Raw genomic sequence first — 24,006 nt, forward strand, 5'->3', positions numbered from 1 at the left:
GTTCCAGACACCGGTCGGACCACAGAGGAGGACAGCAGCCGCCATTTCGGAGAGATGATGTAATCATCCCCATGTTCTATTGATCTCAGCTCATCCAGCGACGGAACAGGTGATTTCAGGCTGGTAGTTGCCTGCGTCTAGCAGACAGATTTCTAGCTCAGGCTCGGGACTGGGGATCTTGTGGAGAATACTCCTAGAGGCTCATGCCTGGCAAGGCGTGTACCGGGCACTGAGCAGCTGGATTCTGGTTCCCGGGGCTAACCTGGCCCAGGTCTGAGGAAACTGCGGAGACTGCCGGTGGAGGCCAGCTCCAAGTGGAGCGTGCGCTGAGCTAGGGGCGACTGGGTTCTGACTCCCGGAACAGTTTTGGCCCGGGGCTAGGGAACCCGTGGGGGTCGCTCGCTGGAGCCAGCTCCCAGCGGAGAGTGTATCGAGATAGGAGAGGCGGGTTCTGGCTACCGAAGCTGCTTTGACCCAAGGCTAGGGAACCAGCGGTGTCTGCCTCTCAGTCAGGGTCCTGTTGGGTGCTGTGGGGGCAGAGTGGAGCTTCCACCTGCACCCAGAGCAGGCCAAGTGTCCCGCCGGCGTGGTAGCATGACACCCCAAACGCAGCTGGGTCTGAAGAGAGTAGCCGCCCACGCCTAGAATAGGACCAGCGGCCCCGCGAAGCGGTAACCAAGTAACCTCATTTGGAGTAGGGGCTGTGCAGAGCGTGCAGGCAGACCTGCGGCCCACTGGCAAGACAGGCCAGGTAGCTTGCCAGAGTGGTGGACACGTAACACCGAGGCAGTTGCGTCACACTGGTTGGAGTGGGGGCGGAGCAGGGTCGCCGCCCGGGTCCGGAGGGGGCCCAGCGACCCGTTGGAGAGGTAGTCAGGTACTCCCATTGGGAGTGGGGGCTGTGCAGAACTGTGACCCACCGGCCTAGAAGTATGCCAGCGTGGTAGACTCGTCACACCAATTGGAGTGGGGACCCAGCAGAGCCGCCACCCACATCCAGATCAGGACCTACGACCCCAGGGCGTGGTAGTTACGTTACCACAATTGGAGTGGGGGCAGAGCAAAGCCGCCTCCTGTGCCCGCAGGGGGGGCAGACCTGTGACCGATCAGCGTGATAGATAGACCACCATAATTAGAGGAGGAGCACAGCCACTACCCACCCTGCAAGGGAGACTTTCCAACTATACAAGAGCAACATAAATAAATAGGGGGTAAATTTCAAAAACACAACAGTTGCACCAAGCAGAAAGAAACGCGAGCAGTATGAAAAGACAAGGAAAGAAAGGACCACAAGCAATGCAGGTCAACTCAACTTTAGAAGAGGTAATAGCTGCAACAGATGGAATATCAGATAAAGAGTTCAGGATATATATGCTTCAGATGATCTGGAGTCTCAAGGAAGACATGAGACAGCAAAATCAGACAATGAAAGATCACATTGACAAACAAATCCAGGAAGTAAAAGATCAATTTCACAGGGAGATAGAAGTAATAAAAAACAAACAAATAGAAATTCTAGAAATGCAGGAAACAATAAACCAACTTAAAAACTCAATTGAGAATACTACCAGCAGAGTAGATCACTTAGAAGAGAGAACATCAGACAATGAAGACAAAGTATTTCAGCTGGAAAAGAACATAGACAGCTCAGCAAGTCTGCTAAGAAACCATGAGCAGAACATCCAAGAATTATGGGACAATATCAAAAGACCAAATTTAAGAGTCATTGGGATACAGGAAGGCACAGAGCTCCATGCCAAAGGAATAAACAGTCTATTCAGTGAAATAATACGAGAAAACTTCCCAGAATTGAAGATTGAGACAGAATCCCAAATCCTAGAAGCCTACAGGACGCCGAATGTGCAAAATCATAAGAGATCCACACCTAGACACATTATAATGAAGATGTCCAACATACAGAATAAGGAGAGAATTTTAAAAGCTGCAAGAGAAAGAAAGCAGATTACATTTAGGGGTAAACCAATCAGGATAACAGCTGATCTCTCAACACAGACTCTGAAAGCTAGAAGATCCTGGAATAACATATTTCAAACACTGAAAGACAATGGGCTCCAACCAAGAATCATGTATCCGGCGAAATTAAGCTTCAGGTTAGAAGATGAAATTAAAACCTTCCACGATAAACAAAAGTTAAAAGAATTCGCAGCTAGAAAACCATCTCTTCAAAAAATCCTTGGCAAAACATTACAGGAAGAGGAAATGGAAACTAACATTGATAACCAACAATGGGAGGTAGGACAGTAAAGGGGGGAAAGTAGTCAAAGAGGATAACAAATCAGGTTTAGTAACATCAATAAACAATTATGGATAGAAGAACAAACCACATCTCAATAATAACCCTAAATGTTAATGGCTTAAACTCACCAATTAAGAGACACAGGCTAGTAGAATGGATCACAAAACAAGACCCAACAATATGCTGTCTACAGGAGACGCATTTGATAGGAAAAGATATACATAGACTGAAGGTGAAAGGTTGGGAAAAAGCATATCACTCATATGGACCGCGGAAACAAGCAGGAGTGTCCATACTCATATCTAATAAAATAGATTTCAAGCCAAAGACAATCAAAAGGGATAAAGAAGGACACTTCATACTGCTCAAGGGAACCATACACCAACAAGACATAACAATCATAAATATATATGCCCCAAATAATGGTGCAGCCGTGTTCATCAAGCAAACTCTTCTCAAGTTCAAGAGTCTAATAGACCACCATACAATAATCATGGGAGACTTCAACACACCTCTCTCACCACTGGACAGATCTTCCAAACAAAAGTTAAATAAGGAAACTATAGAACTCAATAACATAATTAACAACCTAGACTTAATTGACATATATAGACTATACCACCCAACTTCAAGTAGCTACACTTTTTTCTCAGCAGCACATGGAACCTTCTCAAAAATAGACCATATACTATGTCACAGGGCAACTCTTAGACAATACAAAGGGGTAGAGATAATACCATGCATCTTATCTGATCATAATGGAATGAAACTGAAAATCAATGATAAAAGAAGAAAGGAAAAATCAAGCATCACCTGGAGAATGAACAACAGGTTGCTGAGTGATCAATGGGTTTTAGAAGACATCAAGGAGGAAATTAAAAAATTCCTAGAGTTAAATGAAAACACAGACACAACATATCGGAATCTATGGGACACATTGAAAGCAGTTCTAAGAGGAAAATTCATTGCTTGGAGTTCATTCCTCAAAAAAAGAAAAAACCAACAAATAAATGATCTCATACTTCATCTCAAAATCCTAGAAAAAGAAGAGCAAAACAACAGCAAAAGAAGTAGAAGGCAAGAAATAATTAAAATCAGAGCTGAAATTAATGAAATTGAAACAAAAGAAACTATTGAAAAAATTGACAAAACTAAAAGCTGGTTCTTTGAAAAAATAAATAAAATTGACAGACCCTTAGCCATACTAACGAAGAGAAGAAGAGAGAGAACCCAAATTACTAGCATACGGGATGAAAAAGGCAATATCACAACAGACACTTCAGAAATACAGAAGATAATCAGAAATTACTTTGAATCCTTATACTCCAATAAAATAGAAGATAGTGAAGGCATAGATAAATTCCTTGAGTCTTATGATCTGCCCAGACTGAGCCAGGAGGATATAGACAACCTAAACAGACCAATAACAATAGAGGAAATAGAAGAAACCATCAAAAGACTACCAACTAAGAAAAGCCCAGGACCGGATGGGTATACAGCAGAGTTTTACAAAACCTTTAAAGAGGAACTAACACCAATACTTTTCAAGCTATTTCAGGAAATAGAAAAAGAGGGAGAACTTCCAAATTCATTCTACGAGGCCAACATCACCCTGATTCCGAAACCAGACAAAGATACTTCAAAGAAAGAAAACTACAGACCAATATCTCTAATGAACCTTGATGCAAAAATCCTCAATAAAATTCTGGCGAATCGGATTCAAATACATATCAAAAAAATTATACACCATGATCAAGTAGGATTCATCCCTGGTATGCAAGGATGGTTCAATATACGGAAATCAATAAATGTTATCCACCACATCAATAGACTTAAAATTAAGAACCATATGATCATCTCGATAGATGCAGAAAAAGCATTCGACAAAGTACAACATCCCTTTATGTTCAAAACTCTGGAAAAATTAGGGATAACTGGATCATACCTCAACATTGTAAAAGCAATCTATGATAAGCCACAGGCCAGCATCATTCTGAATGGAGAAAAATTGAAGGCATTCCCTCTAAGATCTGGTACAAGACAGGGATGCCCTCTCTCACCACTTCTGTTCAACATAGTCCTCGAGACACTGGCCAGAGCAATTAGGCAGACGAAAGAAATTAAAGGCATAAAAATAGGAAAAGAAGAACTTAAATTATCACTATTTGCAGATGATATGATTCTATACCTAGCAGACCCAAAAGGGTCTACAAAGAAGCTATTAGAGCTAATAAATGAATTCAGCAAAGTGGCAGGATATAAGATCAACACGCATAAATCAAAGGCATTCCTGTATATCAGCGACAAATCCTATGAAACGGAAATGAGGACAACTACTCCATTCACAATATCCCCCCAAAAAATAAAATACTTGGGAATCAGCCTAACAAAAGAGGTAAAAGATTTATACAATGAAAATTACAGAACCCTAAAGAAAGACATAGAAGAAGACCTTAGAAGATGGAAAAATATACCCTGCTCATGGATAGGCAGAACCAACATCATCAAAATGGCGATATTACCAAAAGTTCTATATAAGTTCAATGCAATGCCAATCAAAATCCCAACAGCATATCTTGTAGAAATCGATAAAAGAATCAGGAAATTCATATGGAATAATAAAAGACCCAGAATAGCAAAAACAATACTAAGCAGGAAGTGTGAATCAGGCGGTATAGCGATACCAGACTTCAAACTATACTACAGAGCAATAGTAACTAAAACAGCATGGTACTGGTACCAAAACAGGCGGGTGGACCAATGGTACAGAATAGAGGACACAGTAACCAATCCACAAAACTACAACTATCTTATTTTTGATAAAGGGGCTAAAAGCATGCAATGGAGGAAGGATAGCATCTTCAACAAATGGTGCTGGGAAAACTGGAAATCCATTTGCACCAAAATGAATCTGAATCCCTATCTCTCGCCATGCACAAAAGTTAACTCAAAATGGATCAAGGAGCTTGATATTAAACCAGAGACATGGCATCTGATAGAAGAAAAAGTTGGTTATGATCTGCACGCTGTGGGATCGGGCTCCAAATTCCTCAATAGGACACCCATAGCGCTAGAGTTAACAAACAGAATCAACAAATGGGACTTACTCAAACTAAAAAGTTTTTTCTCAGCAAAAGAAACAATAAGAGAGATAAACAGGGAGCCTACATCCTGGGAACAAATCTTTACTCCACACACTTCAGATAGAGCCCTAATTACCAGAATATACAAAGAACTCAAAAAATTAGACAATAAGATAACAAATAACCCAATCAATAAATGGGCCAAGGACCTGAACAGACACTTCTCAGAGGAGGACATACAATCAATCAACAAGTACATGAAAAAATGCTCACCATCACTAGCAGTCAGAGAAATGCAAATCAAAACTACCCTAAGATACCATCTCACTCCAGTAAGACTGGCAGCCATTAGGAAGTCAAACAACAGTAAGTGCTGGAGAGGATGCGGGGAAAAGGGCACTCTTGTTCATTGCTGGTGGGACTGCAAATTGGTGCAGCCAATTTGGAAAGCAGTATGGAGATTTCTCGGAAAGCTGGGAATGGAACCGCCATTCGACCCAGCTATTCCCCTTCTCGGTCTATTCCCTAAAGCCCTAACAAGAGCATGCTACAGGGACACTGCTACATCGATGTTCATAGCAGCTCAATTCACGATAGCAAGACTGTGGAACCAGCCTAGATGCCCTTCAATAGATGAATGGATAAAAAAAATGTGGCATTTATATACTATGGAGTATTATTCTGCATTAAAAAATGACAAAATCATAGAGTTTGGAGGGAAATGGATGGCATTAGAGCAGATTATGCTAAGTGAAGCTAGTCAATCTTTAAAAAACAAATACCAAATGACTCCTTTGATATAAGGGGAGTAAACAAGGACAGGGTAGGGACGAAGAGCTTGAGAAGAAGATTTACATTAAACAGGGATAAGAGGTGGGAGGGAAAGGGAGTGAGAAGGGAAATTGCATGGAAATGGAAGGCGATCCTCAGGGTTATACAAAATGTCATATAAGAGGAAAGGAGGGGTAAGACAAGATAATACAAATGGAAGAAAGGATGTACAGTAGAAGGGGTAGAGAGAGAAAAGGGGAGGGGAGGGGAGGGGAGGGGAGGGGAGGGGGGACAGTAGAGAATAGGACAGACAGCAGAATACATCAGGCACTAGAAAGGCAATATGTCAATTAATGGAAGGGAAACTGGTGTGATACAGCAATCTGTATATGGGGTAAAAGCGGGAGTTCATAATCCACTTGAATCAAACCGTGTAATATGATGTATTAAGAACCATGTAGTGTTATGAACGACCAATAAAAAAAATAAAATAAAATAAAAAAAAAAAAAAAAAAAAAAAAAAAAAAAAGAATGTCAGGAAAACATTTGGACTCAGGAGAAGGTGCTTGGGAGTGGAGCAAGAGGGCAGCAGGAGCCCACTGATGCTTCCTGTCCTGCCATCCTGGACTCCACAGAGCGCATGACCCTCACATCATTTGCGGCAAAATACATCATTTAATATCATGCAGACAATATACCACTTTATTTGTTTTCAAATCTTTAAATGGTGCATTATAATTTCACATAATAGTGAACTTCATCATACATGAACCATTTATTTTATTAGATTGCAAAGATACCTCCCAGGAGTCCAATGCACCGGAATAACCATTTTTCTATAATAATTATATATCCATATACAATAGCTATATTTTAAAGTACTCCATTTACATTAAAAAGCTATAAGAGCCTGGTGTGGTGGCATACACCTGTAATCTCTGCGACTCAGGAGGCTGGGGCAGGTGGACCACAAGTTCAAGGTCAGACTCAACAACTTAGCAAGACCCCATCTCAAAAAATGAAAAGGGATGGAGATGTAGCTCAGTGGTAAAATGTCCCTGGGTACCTTAAATAAATAAATGGCTGTAAATAAATTTTCCCTTAATAAATTTGATATTAATACAATTACTAAATGAACATGTCATTACATTTTAATAACTGCCATCAATTGAAGAGTACTAAGCTGGAAATGGAAATGCCAGGGCAGGAGGAACAGAGGGACTGGGTTATTGTTTTGTTTTTTTGTTTTTGTGGGGCTGGGTAGAATGCAGGGCCAGATGCATTCATTCTTAGGGAGAAGCACTCAGTGGGAGAACTTGGTACTAGGGCTTCCTTCAGAGCCGCAATCACTGGACCACTTGAACCCAATCAGAAAGGCCAGAGAGGATGCCTGCCTGAGTATATACTCAGCTCGCTGCCGTGTGGCAGGCACAACAATAGGAAAAGCTGTCCCCATGCTTTTATAGTGCCAGGCCTGAAAATCATGCAACAACTCCTGCCTCACACCATGCTCAATAGTCGATCTGGGAACTGTAAATTCTAATAATCACTGTGAAGGAAGTCAACAGCGTGGTGGAGGGCATGAGCTAGCTGGGAGCGGCAGCTTGCTGACCCGCCCAGCACGGGACTCTGCTAGCTTGGGAAAAGATCAAGGTTCAAAACACAGTTTCTGTAGAACACGGGTCGCTTTCCACAGGTAAAGACAAATATATATGGTTAATATAATTTTAACCCTTGGACACCTAGAAAGACTTGTTTCATGTCCTAGAATGGTCAAATTTTTCATTGTTGCACACAAACCTAAAAAGAACATGTACTCTGGGTGTTGGGTGCTGCGTCCCATGATGTCAGTTTGCTCTTCCCACTGTCCACATACCCTTTCTTTGATGGATGCTGAGAGACACAAAACCTCCCTCAAGGACCATGGATCTGTCAATTTATCCATATAATTTTATCAATTTTAATTTTATTTAATTGAATATGTTGTTAATGCTACTATTTATAGGCTGTTATTCGGTGCACACAAATTTAGAACTGCTACTTCTCCTTAGTAAATCAAATTTCTATCACTAAGTATACTTTTTATCTGTAGTAATGTAGTAATGCATTTTAAATCCAGTTTATCTGAAAAGAATATCTACAATAGCTTTTTTTTGGTTAGAATGCTGTATCTTTTTTTGTTCTTTTACTTTCAAGTTTTCTTTGTATTTATGAATATGTCCTTTGTAAGAACATATGGCTGGATTTTGTATTTTTAGTGCAGTCTAAAAATATTTCTCTTTTAATTAGAGTGTTTTCGGCGAGTACAATCCATAGAAACAGTGTGAGCCACATACGTGACTTTTTTGAGTTTTCTGCTGAACACATAAAGAGTACAAAAAAACACTGAAACTGACCTTGAGAATATATTTTAGCTAACCTGATAAAATACATATTATACAATACTTCAAATTATAGTCAATATAAAAATTCTTAAGGAGATATTTTACGTTACTTCTGGGTGTTTTGGAATGCAATATGCATTTTACACTTTTTGCACATCATCTCAGGTAATCGAGCTGTGGCTGCTACAGTCCTGAGCAGAGCAGTCCCACCAATTCAGGTGTCAGGACACTGTCCTCCACGTGCCTCTACCTGTCCAACTGCTCTCTGTTCAAAGCTTTATCATTCTTCCCATCTCTTCTTTCACAGTCATTATTTTATTAACTTGTCCCCTCCCCTATCATCTCAAAATCTACAAATTATTTTACTTTCTTTTATTGGCTTCCCTAGAGATGGGCCATGTTCTTCATCACAATCTAATAAATTAGTGCTCTAACCTGCTACAGTCTGGACTTGTCCCCCAAAGGACCACGTGTTGAAGACAAGGTGCCAGCTCCACTCTCTGGGAGGTGGTGGGATCTCTAAGAGGGTCTAGGGGAGTCCTGGTCACTGGGGATATGCTGCCAAAGGGGGTGTTGGGATCTCTAAGAGGAGGGTCCAGTTGGAGGCCTGGTCACTGGGGACTGCTGTCCTCTTGCTCAGTTCCTGGCCACAGGTGACCAGTTTGCTCTACCACAATCTCCCTGCCATGAAGTGCTACTTCAATGTAGACCCAAAAGCAATGGGTCAATTGGCCACAGACTAAGACCTTAGGAACTGAGCCAAAATAACTCTTCTCTTTATAAGCTGGTATTTATTCTCAGGTATTCATTACAGAAAGGGAAGGCTGGCTAACACAAACCTCTGGCCACACCATTCCAGGACTTGACAGTACTACCTCCAATTACTTTCTCACTTGTGCTGAAGTTGGGTGTTTTAACTTAGTATGGTCTAAACCACACAAGTCATTATTATTGTTTTATGCAGCTAGTATTCCTTTTGATTTACTTTCATGTTTATCTTTTTCTTTGTTCTTCAAATCTCCCTGCATCCCTGAGCTCCACCTGGCATGGTCTTTGTTTGAGAAGCGCTCTCTCTGTCAGAAAAGGTATTTCACCTTTACTGCTGACAGTTATTCCACTGAGTAACGCTAGACTGTCAGGACTCTGAAGATGGCACTCCCTGTCTTCCCGTTCTGTCCTTTCAGCTGAGACCTTTGGTGCAGTTTCACTGGTGTTCCTTTGAAGTCATCTTTTTTCCTCTGGCTGATTTTAAATGTGGTGTTTTGCAGTTTTGCTCTAATGAAATCAGATCATGGTGTTGGAAAAACAGTGTGTCTTCAATACCGCTATCAGCCCTTCTCTTCTTTGCTCTCCTTTAAGACTTTAATTACATGCACCAGCTTTGTGTCTGACCCTCTATTCTGCACGTTTTGTTCATTTGGTGTCCCTGTGCTCAGTGTGTTTCCTAGTGACCACACTTTCTACATCACTCATTTTCTTTTCAGCTCTGTCTAGTCTGCTACTGAACCAATCCATTCAACTTTTATTTTAGTTACTGTGGTTTTTTGGCTCTCAAATTTCCATTTGGTTCTGTTGAAAATCTTTTCCAGTTTCCTGGCTCTTAAAATCCTGAACATCATTCTAAAGTCTTCACAATTCCATTATTTGAATTCCCTGTATAGAATCATTATTAATATACTGGACTCAAAGTTAATTTTCTGGAAAATTTCATCAGCACTCATAGGACTCTGCTAGATATTTTCAACAGAACTTGAAAGTATCAGCAAACCCCACCTATACTGATGTGATGAGGAAAAAGCCTATTTACATATCAACATTTTGAAACCTTCTCACTTTTGTTGTTCTGGCAAATAAAAAAACATATACATCATAAACAATGTACCAACTAGGATAAAAACCTTTATTTGATACCAAAGACCTTGTGGGTAACTTGGAAATTCTATTTATTAATAATTTATACATTATTTCTACTTAGTAATAAAATACTACACAATAAGAGACCATGAAGTTTTCCTGAAAACTTGGCATAATTAATAATATAGTTTTTGTTTAAGTTAGAAGGTGGTCAGTATGTCTACCTCTTTTTCTGTAATGCATACCACAATATGTTCGAGATCTTTAACCATAGAACTGATATAATCAAAATTACATTCTCTCAGTTATTTAGCATTTATCACATCAGAGTACTTTATTAATACTACTGAATTCCTACTCTGGTTTGATCATCACAGATTGTATGTGTGTACTCAAATTTCACACTCTGCCCCATAAATAAGTGTCAATCCAAAATAAATTTTAAAATATTAGCTTCCAGTTTTTCCCATAATTTGTTCTCATATACAGAAATTCAAATGTTTTTAACTATATTTAGTCACAAACATTCATAGTGTAGAATCTTTTTTTTTTTAAAGAGAGAGAGAGAGAGAGAGAGAGAGAGAGAGAATTTTTTTTTAATATTTATTTTTTAGTTTTCGGCAGACACAACATCTTTATTTGTATGTGGTGCTGAGGATCGAACCCGGGCCGCACGCATGCCAGGCGAGCTCGCTACCGCTTGAGCCACATCCCCAGCCCCAGTGTAGAATCTTATTTGCAAAAAAGTACCATATTGGACCGGTGTTGTGCTGTGATCAGTAGCGGAGCGCTTGCCTAGCTTGTGTGAGGCACCATGTTTGATCCTCAGCACCACATAAAAAATAATAATAAATTTTTAAAAAGATATTGCATCCATCTACAACTAAAAAAATTGTTTTTAAAGTACCATATCAGTATTTTCAACTACATAATATAAAAATGTTTTCCCACTGAGCGTAAGCATGTATTTATCACAATAACAACAACAACAAAAAAACTACATGACAATCTTTTTGATTAACTCAGCACCATACAGTTAACCAAGATGGATCACTAAATCTCCATCTCCTCAGTGAGAAAAGCAGCACACTTTCCACCAGACTTTAGAACTCAGAGGACAAGTACCAGGAAGGGTGGAGAAGTTTCTCTCCATGGAGCCACTCCAGGGAGTGGTGCACACTGTCCAGTAAACTAACCTGTGTGTACAGAAATCTTAATTTACTGGCTCCACCAAACATTCAGACTTCCCTTGAGTAAACTCTGTAAGCCTAGGCCAAATTAAAGCATAAATGAAAAACAGATGGGTCCTGTTTCAGCTGTTTGCAATAGATGAGCATTTTGAAAAGGAAGATTCTGCATGGACAAATCTAGTTTAGTATTTATAAAATTAAATACATAAAGCTCACTTCTAATCCTACTTTACTATTCTTAAATTCTTCCCCTTTTAAAATAACAGGCAGGCCAGGCACAGTGGTGCACACCTACAATCCCAGTAGCTTGGAAGGCTGAGGCAGGAAGATCCCAAGTTCAAAACCAACCTTGGCAACTTAGCAAAGCCCTAAGCAACTCAGCAAGGCCCTACGCAACTCAACAAGACCCTGTCTCTAAATAAAATATAAAAAGGGCTATGGATGTGGCTCAGTGGTTAAGCACTTCTGGTTTCAATCCCTGGTACAAAAAAAAAGTAGGCAAATTTCCAAATTACAACTGTATATATCAACCAAAGAATCTACCACCTTTTTTCTAAACATGGCCTGTTATATGTAATCTATTTAGGTATGGGAGATCTCATTCAAAAGTATGAATTAGCACTGAAACAACTTATAAATTTTAACTAAGAATTTTACGTATTTTATTTACTGTACAAATGATAAATAATAAGAGGAAGGGAGTTTCTGAAACCAAGTGATTCCCCTGCAGTCATAATACGACTGACATACAACTTCAAATTGCCAGAGTTTCTTTTATTCTTTATCTAATATATGCAAATTTTGTGGGTTTTCCCCCCAAGTATTAAAACTAAAGGGGGTTGGGGGTGTGGCTCAGTGGTAGAGCGCTTGCCTAGCACGTGTGAGGCCCTGGATTCGATCCTCAGCACCACATAAAACAAAATAAATAAAATAAAGATATTGTGTCCATCTACAACTAAAAATTAAAACAAATAAATAAAAAAAACTAAAGTTTCTCTACAACCGCAGAACCCATGTGATTTTAATGTGACAGCCTGTACAGTATTCCACTTCGCTGCTAAACCAGGTAGCAACTCATTCCTCTCCGCCATTGGTTTGTAGCGTGAGGGCAGAGTCAGGATGCCATGCACATCCCTGGGTACATGTTCTATCTGCCCCCTCCCACAAAAGTGCCAGTGCAGCAGGCACACTCTCCCCTATGCTTTCAAGTAAAAACCCTGGAGATTTCTCCACAAGGTATGAAGTGATAGTCCTTAATCCTTATGGCTTCCTAGTACTCCAGCGAGTGGTTGTAACATAGTTGAACTAGTCCCCAATTAATGGACAATCAAGTTTTTTCTAGACTTTAACCTTTTTTATTATAGTGAACTATTTCGAACTTTTTTAATAAACTGACAAATTATTTTTCATCAGGAATACATAAATTTACACTGCTGCTATTAATTACCAAGCAAAACAATTTGCCACACTTCCAAATTTCAACAAAATAAATTGTTTGCAAAATAAATTGTTGCAAAAGGTATTGCTTTATGTTTCCAACTGTCAGAAAGAGGGAATGCTGCAGGAGAAGAGAATCTTCTCAGCTGGGTTCCTCCCCTCTGTGCTCTCAGAGTATCTCACATCCACTCTAGGGGCCACCCTTCCATTCTTGCTCGTAAGAACAACCCATCTAGAAACTCCTCATGGCCAGCCCTGCCTGACATGCCTGCCCTATGTCCGCCTTGCTGCTGTTCACTTAACTTGCCTCTCCCCCATACGGTCAGCTCTGAGAGGAACCACAACTCACTCCTTGTGGCAGGCGATCCAAATGCCCACTGCCAATTCCCAAAGAAGGCACACCAGAGGCTCACAGGATGTTTAAAGATAAAGCCCAGCACGGATACCACTCTCCTATTAGCCCTCGGTCACTTCTCAAACACCCTCAGGCCCCACACCTCCGGGGTCTTTCAGGCCCATCTGTCACTGTTTCAGGGCTCGCTCTTCCCTTCCTACCTGTGCATCTTAACCCACCTCACCCCCTGCACTGTCCACTGGACCACGACAGTTTTCTTCCTAACACACAATGTGCATCCAGGGATATACTTTTATATATAAAAATAATGGAGCCAACTTTTCTTAATACTTTTAGAGGGCCGATGCTCATGTTTCTCAAGAAACACTTAAAACTGGAAGTATTTTACATGCCATATTCTAAAAATTTAAAAAAGCACATGTTCCAGTCCTGACATAAATTTGTGCCTGCAATTTATTGTGCCTGAAATTTCAATGGCAAAGAACTCTCGAAAAATTCAGGGAAAAAAACTTATGCAGGTGCATTTGTGCTTCCAATTTCATAGACATCCCAAGAATCAGAGGCCTATAGCTTGTGTGTATTCTGTTTCTATTACAGTTAAGAGCCACCGGGGCCAGGTGCAGTGGTACATGCCTGTAATCCCAGCTGCTCCGGAGGCTGAGGCAGGAGGATCACGAGTTCAAAGTAGCCTCAGCAAAAACAACTCAGTGAGACCCTGTCTCTAAATAAAATACAAAATAGGGCTGGGGATGTGGCTCAATGGTTGAAAGCCCCCCGAGTGTCTTACATATGCATATTATGGAGTGTCTTACATGTGCATATTATGGTAACAAAAAAAAAAAAAAAAGCCATCCAGGTAGAGACCCTGCATATTTGTTACACACTAAAGAGGTCCTGCTCACTAAGAATTGAAGACTAATTGACTCCAAGATGCTGGTTGCACTGTTATGTGTCTCCCACCCCTACAGTAAGGGAGTTCTTCAGCTGACTCTTACCTTCCCTCCTGACAAAGTCAAGGGTGAGGTTTTTAACCCACTGGCCAGACCATAAACTACCATAAACTCTTTCTCAGGTCCTAAGTAATGGGTTTTATGATATTTTAAAAGTTCAGTTTACTTGTCTAATGTCTCAGCAATTATTTTTCCTCCTGTTTAGCTAAAAAGGACACTCAGAACATATTATTATAGGTGTGGAAGATTTTTCAGTATATGTCAATACACGTGCACAGCATGTGCTGACCAAATCCTCCTTTGACCCACCCGTCCATTCCCAATCGGCACTGGTCACTATCCCAAGCTCAGGTCAGCTTGGTTCACCTTCCATATGAGGGAGCTTGAGGCACTTGTCTATGCCTGGCTTATTTCACTTAACATAATTTCCTCGTTTGTATTTTAAAAAAATAAACCTTAACATCTAGAAAACAGAAAATGAATACAATGTGTGAAATTTTAATTTGTATGTATGTGAGGACATTTTATTTGTTGAGGACACTGATCTAAAATGGAAAGTACTACAGCCCTTTTTATTTCTTATTTTGAGACAAAGCCTTGCAAGTTGCCAGGCTGCCCTTGAACTAGTGTTCCTCAGGCCTCAGCCTCCCGGGTGGTTGGGATTACAGGTTTTTATCATTATATTTTTAAAACAGAAAAAGAAGCACTCTAGAGAAACCAGCACTATGCTGCCATGAGCTGGTGCTTTACCTTCATGACGTCTCGGTAGGACCGCACGGCAGAGACGGCCCTCTTCTCATCTTCCTCCTCCTCCAGGCCCTCGTCTGCAGCCTCGTAGCCCTCGTCCTTGCTGCCATCGGCCTCCACAGTGTTGGCCATCCGGTCGATGAGCTGCTCCAGGGGAGGGCTTAGCTCCCGTTCCTCATTCTCCTTTAATCCATAGTCCAGTGCTTTATAGATAATAATTCCCAAGGACTCGATAACCTGGGAACATTAGAGAGGGGGTTAGGGAGGTGATGGAACCACTCTACAGGACCAAGTGGAAGATGTGACACATTCAGAATGATACTTAAGCTAGGTCTGATACTGTTCCATTTCAGATATGTGACAAAGTAAATTTAAGGAGTGTCTACCTATGCATACTATAAAAACAATTCAATGGAAATCTTTGCTTCCCTCAAACCAATACATGATACCCACAAACCATTTTTATATTTTCTTGGATTTATAAAATATTAAGATCAACATTCTCCTTTCATTTAAAATTCTAACCAGGTTGATTTTTACATTTCCCCAAAGTATTTCTGAGAACAGATAGAATTATTAAGGGAACATATCCATTCAGAATTCTTATTCCAATGTTTGAAGATTTCATAGACATCCCAAGCTGAGAGGCATAAATTCAGTTCTGAGTAGCAAATAACTTACACCTTTTGAGTTACATTCAATCCCTAGAAATGTGTACTCTCATGCAATACAAACACTCTTCAAACCCTCAAGTTGCAGAGTACCCAGACGACCCTCCCTGCCTCCACCTCCAACACCAGGACCAGGTAACTAACACAAACCTGATTCACAAATACCAGACACACTGCTGCTGCGCAGTCTTCTCACAACCACACCAGACACAGCCAGCACAGGGAACTCTATTCTTCAACACTTCCTTCCTTTTCTGCTCAGAAAAAATATCACAGGACTGGGTGCGGTGGCACCCAATTATAACCCCAGCAACTCAAGACGCTGAGGCAAGAGGATCCCATGTTCAAAGCCAGCCTCAGCAACTTAGCAAGGCCCAAGCAACTTAGCAAAACCCTGTCTCAAAATAATATAAAAAGGGATAGGGATGTGGCTCAGTGGTTAAGTGTCCCTGGATTTAATTCCCAGTACCATCAATCAATCCATCCAGCCACCAATTAATCAGTCAATATTTCTTGTTGAAAATACATATTCTGATTAGTTTGTACGGTCATTGTTTTAAAAAATGGGTATGAACAATGCTCTGGCGGCCTCTCCTGGCAGCTTCCTTGGCCAAACCTCCCCCAGAGCTGGAGCCCTCCGCATCCACAGGGCTTGCCATTTGCCCCTGGGTTGCGACTTGTATGTCATACTGTTATCTTAAAACCTGCACATGAATAAGTAATGACCAGCACAGCATTGATGTTTGTCTCCTGGCTGTCCCTGCATCAAAGTTCAAGTTCCACCAGGCCTGGGAGCTTGCGTGCTCTGTTCACTATATACATCTACAGCACCTGGCTCACCACAATGCCAAATAAATATCTCATAAGTAATAAATGCATTGATTTATAAAAGAAACACATCTACTTCTTAGTTTCTTTCTGCAGACATAAAGTGAAAGAGTAAACAAAATTTTTTTTTTCAGAAAAGTTATAGAATTTTTATCTTAACAATCTAAGTTACTAAGAAAAGTCATTTGAGGGCTGGGGATGTGGCTCAAGTGGTAGCACGCTCGCCTGGCATGCGTGTGGCCCGGGTTCGATCCTCAACACCACATACAAAGATGTTGTGTCTGCCGATAACTAAAAAAAAATAAATATCAAAATTCTCTCTCTCTCTCTCTCTTTCTCTCTCTAAAAAAAAGAAAAGAAAAGAAAAATCATTTTGGCTACATTTGAATACAAATGATTTGGTTCTTTTTAAAATGTAAAAATAGAATAAATATGCTAGTGTTCCCAAGGCTAAGTTCTCCACAATCATCAACTCCCACCACCTCTTATCTGAAACCTTTAAAAGCAGCGTGTTAGAACCTTCAGATGGTTAGAAAGGTTAATCCCACAATTCCCATATCTCAGTGGGATCTGGGGTAGTACTTTATAATCAAGACCTTAATATTCCTGTAATGAAATGTTTGATCATTTACATTGAATAGAAAAAGAAAGACTATGTATATAGTTTCATACTGGTTACATTTTGCCACCAAACAAGTTGGATACCAAACTTTGGAAAGAACATTGGTTTCTCAGAGCTGCTTAAACCACAACTTGGCACTAAGGGCCACGCGATGGTCCACCACCAGCAACAGCAGTGAGACTGCTGAGGCTCTGGGAAGAAGCACGGGTTCATCAGGCTGAATATAGCAGCGTCCAGGTTAAGTTTTCGTTTACTTTTTGTACCTGGAAAACTGGAATTCAGTTCTGTTTATTCTGTTTGGCAGTGGAAGAACAAGAGGAAGAGAAGGACCTTCCATCATTAAAATGTCAAGCACCATGGACCTATTTAGCATTCTGATGAAGCACGATCTTGTCTCATAATCATGTTCTTAAACACATAAGAGATTATGAAGAAAACTATTCTAATCTACAGCTATTAAAACCGAGTGCGGCAGTGCACCCAGTGGCGGACCCACTGATTTACAGCAGTGATGGTGCATTGGCGATATCTGCAAGAGCAACTGCTTAACTGAGAAAATCAGGGTCTCTGTTAGTGACAAAGCTCCAATATGCTGATACTAGTATGTCTGTCATCTAGACTCAACTGAATAAAATGTCTCATTTAATTCAGAGGGTAACAAAGTAACCACTGCTTTCCCCACCCAAGTTCACACACAACCCAGAAAGCGGAGTGAGAATCCCATTCTACATTCTATAGCAAAAAAAATCTTTCTGAGCCCTGGACATACAGTGTTCATCTGTAAACTTATGTAAAAATCAAATGAACAATGTACAAAAAAAACCCCATGCCACAATCATGTGGGGTTTATCCAAGGTATGTAGGAAATGTAACAAGCTTTGTTCTTCATTAACATGATTTACCTACATAGACAATCCAAAAGAATCTGCAAAAAACTCTTAGAATAAGCAATTATAGTAAAGTTGCAGTTTACAAGGTCAGTATACAAAAGCAAACAGCCTTACTAAATATATCAGCAATGAACAAGTGGAATTTGAAATAAAAAACATAATACTATTTATATTAGCACTCCCCCCACCCAAGAATGAAATGCTTAGGTATAAATCTAACAAAATACATACAACATCTACATGAGGAAAACTACAAAACTTTGGTGAGTGAAATTAAAGAAGTAAAACGGAGAAAGAGTCCATGTTCATGTACAGGAAGACTCAATACTGTCAAGATGTCAGTTCTTCCCAACTTGATCTACATATTCAATACAATTCCACTCACGATCTCAGCCAATTATCTTTCAGATATCAAAAAGCATCCTCCCCCACCCCGTGCCGAGTTCAAACCCAGGGCCTTACGCACGTCAGGCAAGTCCTCTACCACCTCTACCACTAAGCCACCAGCAGCAAACAGTCCAAGGTCACACGCAGAGGCATGGACCTGCACAATTCCTACTCTACCCGGCAGACCACAGTGCCACCTGGGGCCTCCTGGAATCAGCGCAGCCCAGAGCCCAGGTCCAGCGATCCCTAAGATACCTAAAAGTCATGATCACTTCCCTCTCCCCAAGGTGCAGCTGTCCTGGTGCTATGACTTGAACAGTCTGACTGTGTCCTGAAGGTCTCATCTGTTGAATGCGTGGTCCCCAGTGTGGTAATGTGAGAAGTGCTGGTACCCCTAGGTTTCTGCGGGCACTGCCCTTGGAAGGTCACACAGTAAATCCATCCATATGTAGAAGAGCAAGCCAAACCCTACCCGCTCCGTGGCCTCTGGTCTCACCACATCACCTCCCCTTCTCACACACACTCTAGCCACTGTGGTGCTCTCTGCCACGGGGCTCTTATCAGAGTGGAGTGGAGTCTGGAACCATGCTCATGGACCCCCAGAACTATGAGCTAAACCAACTTATTTTCTTGACAAATTACCCAGACTCAGATATTCTACAATGGAAAATAAACTAATATACCCAGTAAAAGGCCAAAGGTCCTTTGGGGAAGGATTAACAGTATCAATTTTTGGCAGTGTACTAGGATTCTTCCTCAAGGGAAGCCAGCCTCCATACATTCAATGGGTTCTGGGTAAGCTAACAGCTCAAGTGTGGGACTGACTGTGAGACTGTGACTACTTTTACGCTTCAGGCCAGGCTTGTTTACTTAATCTAGGACTTTTTTGCTTATTTAACTTATAGGAACACCATAATCAACCAAACCAAGACAAGGGTCTGTGTGAGCCAGATCATTTTGAAGCTGCTTTACTCTGCTGCTCATTACCGTAGCCATGCCCACCATGCCCTTGGTTATCCAGTGCCACCATGCAGCCCTGCCACCCTCCCTTCAGCTACTCCCCTGCTTTTAGGTTTCCCAGTTCAGGAGCCACGGCTTCCACTGCAAGGTCTGGCACACACATCAAAGCGCTCTGAGCTCCTCAGGGATGCTGCGGAGGGCTTCTCCTCACACTCACAGTGGAAGGTGTGTCTTCAGACCCCCCAGGTGGACACATGGCTCTTAAATGACAAATCAATTCTAACATTTTTTTTTTCATTCTTGCCACAGCTTATCTTTGCTACTTGATTTTCTTTTACTACACATCACAAGTTCTGATAAAAATTGTGATGTCCTCGTCCTTCCCTCTCCCTTGGATGCTCTGTGCTCGTCTCTAGGCCTCTCTGAAAATGTCATTCCTACTTCTGCTCAGCTTTCTCCTGCATTGCTATATTCAACACCTGTGCATTTTTCATCCCACTACTTAAAAAAACAAACAAACAAACAAAAAAACCCTCCTGATACCTCCACAGCCCTGATGGACATCACATCATCACCACCCCCTCCCTTCCAGATGAGATGAGCACGGGACCTTCTGCATCTCCACGACCTTGGCTTGCAGCCTTCTGTGAAGTATATGTCCTAATCCTCCAACAAGACTAAGCTCCTTGAAGACAAAATCCTTCGAAATTCATCTTTATATATTCAAATTATTTATAAATAGTAGGGACTTAATAGTCAATTAATGAATCAACCAAAACATAAATTTCTTCCACTCAGACCTGTGTGGTATCAAGTTAGATGTGGAATTCACAGACACTGGGACAAATACCTACCACTTCAACCCTGGTCACTTCAACCAACCATCACAGCCATGACCCATCCTAATCAGCTCTGGGATGTCCCGAGGGGACCCAGCCCAGGGATGAACAGCATCTGCTCCCATTCAAACATCTCAAACCTGCTCACCATGCAGAGGTAAATCTGAGTGGGAGGGGTTCTCAAACAGGCCCAATCTCTTAGACACCCAAGTGCTGCACCGGGCACCTTCAGGAGGACACAAACTTGACTCTCACTTTCCATGGGGCTGAGGAACCTCTGACCTTCTCCCCTCTTCCTCAGACACAGAGTTGAGCCAGGGACAAGGGAGAGCTGCCAAGAAGCTACAGAAACCTACGAGGCAGTGGACACACGAGCCTGGACAGACGCTCCTTCACTAATGTCAGGCACACAAGGCCCAAACAGGAGCGCTGAAAAAGCCCAAGGCCACAGCAGCTTCAGCTCTGAGATGGCCATGACTCAGCAGCCTCGAGGCGGCCAGAAGTCAACGCACACAGGTGTCTTGTCACACTGCCACCAGATGGCCACAGACATCCCCAGAGCCTCTGACATTGGCTGAGGCGCACAGGAATCACAGCAGAAGGCTTTACAGCAACACAAAACGTGTGAGGCCCCACAAAACACCTGGCTTGAGGCCTCAACTGGTGGTAAAGGAGAAGGCCAGGCCCCCTTACTCACCCCGTGGTCCTGTCACCTACTGCTCCCCACATCCAGCCCCTCTTCCTGCGACTTTCACCTCCTGGCACTTCCAGAACCGTGCACCCACACTCCACTCCTCTGCTGGGACGTGGCTTCTTTGGGCCGGAGAGAAGTGTGGCTCTTGGTGGCCTGTGCTACAAGGCCAGCACGCTGCTTCAGAGTCGGTGCTGGGGCAGGCCGGTGTGGGTCAAGGCTGGCCCTGTGAAGGGGAAGGAGCTGCACAGTGGCCCTTCCACCCCAACCAACAGCAGAGGCCACTGCCCTCCCAACCCCTCCTCTTCAGCCCCCGGGGAAACATAGCAAAGTTTCTTGAACTCTTCAAGACCTTGCCAGCCACAAATGCAATTCCTTATGTTTGTAGAACATTTCATTAGGAACACGTTTTCCTTCCGCGATCCTGCCAAGCAGATGTTACCCCCATTTCAGAGAGGAGAGAGCTCGAGCTGGTGAGACGCAGCTGCTTGGTTGGCTGAGAGGATCACTTGAGCCCAAGAGATTGAGGCCAGCTAGGGCATTAGGAGATCCCATTTCAGAAATTAAAAGAAAAATTAAAAAAGAGATAACCAAGCTTAAAAGAAAGTCAACAAATTACTTCCAGTCAGGTGGTGAACAGGACCCACCCTGGCTGCGCTGCTCGTGGACCCTGTGCCCAGACCCTTCTGTGCCAGAGCTGTGCACCCAACGCCTCCCAGCTTGCCAGTGCTGGCCCAGATGGGCACCCAAGTCAGACACAAGCACCTGCATCAACGCAGCTCAGAGTGGAGACTCCTGAGAGGCCCCTGTTGCGAGGCTCAGGGTTTACAGTCCTCCTGCGGCCGAGCCGCCATGTCATTGCACAGCCAAGACCTTCCCGCCTTAGCTTGAGAAATCTTTCACAGCCTGGGAGAGCCTTTTACATTTATTTCAAATCTATTTTACCCATTTATCCTGACTAATCACTTTGGCTTAGTGAAGTGACTTACAACCGAGAGTCTGCCATCCAACACAATGTCTACCCTCCCAAGTTATAAACGCAGCCAATCAGGTACACATCCTGAGGATTCAGAAAATCCATCTAAATGGTGCACTTCTGGACACCAGGAGCATTTTTCTCATGCTGACACTGATCACAATCTAACTTTTAAAAAATTCATTACACCTATCTCCATGTTGTTCACACACACACACACAAAATATTATAAAAGACTTAACACCTAGCTGTAATCTCTGAATACTAACTTGTAATCCCAAACACGCTTTTCCATTAGTTAATCTAGCTAGAGTTCATCATGCACAGCACCATTAAGCAGACATTTATCAAGGAGCCAGGTGTGGTGGTACACACCTGTAATCCCAGATACTCGGAAGGCTGAGGCAGGAGAGTGCACGTTTGAAGCCAGCCTTGCAGTTTAGTGAGACCTTGTCTCAAAATAAAAATAACAATGGTGGGCTAGGGTGTGGCTCAGTGGTTGTGCCTCTGGGTTCCATCACACACACACACACACACACACACACACACACACACACACACACACGAGGGCGTCATGAGAACACGCCTAGTGATCAGGGATGCGGACAACTGAAAGATAAGTGGGAATTAGTCAGGAGCAGAAAGAGAGAAACCAGTTCCAGGAAGAGAGGACAGTGAGCAAGGCCTACAGGTCTGGAAAAGCATTAAAATGACAGAAGAACAGAATTCCTCATGGCTAGGGGACAGGCTAGGATGAGGAGGGACCCGGGGTGTGGGAGGCAGTCACACGGGCCTCTTGCAGCTCTTCTTAGTTACACGTAACCCTGGGGTGGGGTTCATTTGGACATAATTATGAAAGCATGGACTACAGCTTGCTCTGATTCAGTCCCCGGTGCCTCCCCTTTCCCTCCTCTCCTCCCTCCTGCTGTTCCCCATCCTCCATTTCACTGATCTTTTTTTTCTCAAGGACCTGGTCTTCATCAGGTAGAGCCTCTGAGCAGGGAGAGGGTCACTCTGACTTGCTCTTGTTTTTAAAGGTGCTGTACTTGACAAAAGAATAGATAAATGACCAGAAGAAAAGAAGAGAAAGGCCCATAAATAAACAGAGCCACATACAAAGGAACAGAGCAATGCAATGGAGAAGGGACCAAGACAATTTCATCAAATTGGGACAAATGTACGCCGTCATGCAAAAACAGGAATCCAGATACAGACCTTAAACCTTTCACAAAAATTATAAAGGGTCACAGACATAAATGTAAAATGTGAAACTAAAATTCCGAGCAGACAGCCCAGGAGGAAACCCAGGAAACCCTGGGTTGGCAATGACTCTTCAGGTGTAATCCTAAAAGATGTATGAAAGAAAAAGTTGAGTTGGACTTCATTAAAATTAAAAAAAAAAAATTCTGCCCCATAAAGACACTTTTCAGAGGATGAAATGATAAGCCACAAACCGGGAATAAATATTTGCAGACCACAAACCTGATAGAGGACTACTCCCCAGAATACATAAAGAACTCATTAAGAAAAGACAATTACAAGATGGGCAAGTGGTGTGAACGGACACCTCGCCAGGGAAGACAATCAAGTGGCAAACGGGAATGTGAAGAGCAGCTCTGCCCCCTTCTCCAGGGTCGCTAGCTATGACAGTGGTGGGGTACCCTGCACCTCCCCAGCACAGCCAGCAAAACAGCAGGGCCAGGTGACAACGAGGTCGAGGAGCTGGGACAGCAAAACAGGAGACTGTGGAAGACAGGCTGGAGACTTTCCAGGAAGCAAACACACTCTCACCAAGTGACCCCCAAATCGTGCTCTTTGGCACTTACTCGAGTAAGCTTAAGACATCTGTCTACACAAAACCAGACATGAATGTCTGTAGCAATGTTATTCCTGATGGCCAAAACTTGGAAAGCAACCAAGGGGTCCCTCAGCAGGTGAGGGACGGGCAGATTGTGGTATGCCCAGCAGGAGCGTCACTCAGAGACGAAAGACAGGTGAGCAGCCTGCTTCCTCACACCAGGAGCCCAGGCTGGATCCCTAGCACCGCAAAAACAAGAAAAGAAAAAGGAGAGACAGAAATAAAAGTTACCAAGCTCTGCAAAGCAGCGGAGGAA

General features: G+C 42.4%; 1 protein-coding gene across 3 annotated transcripts in view; it reads right to left on the reverse strand.

Annotated features, from left to right (window-relative positions):
• Spire1 (spire type actin nucleation factor 1) overlaps positions 1-24,006 on the reverse strand; it is a 150,981-nt gene that overhangs the window by 70,584 nt on the left and 56,391 nt on the right. For all 3 annotated transcript variants that reach the window (XM_077792273.1, XM_077792271.1, XM_077792272.1), the window contains exon 4: positions 15,032-15,265. In XM_077792273.1, the coding sequence (XP_077648399.1) occupies positions 15,032-15,265 (234 nt within the window). The remainder of the gene's footprint in view (positions 1-15,031; positions 15,266-24,006) is intronic.

The sequence above is a fragment of the Urocitellus parryii genome, chromosome 13 (assembly GCF_045843805.1).
Source record: "Urocitellus parryii isolate mUroPar1 chromosome 13, mUroPar1.hap1, whole genome shotgun sequence".
Classification (NCBI taxonomy): Eukaryota; Metazoa; Chordata; class Mammalia; order Rodentia; family Sciuridae; genus Urocitellus; species Urocitellus parryii.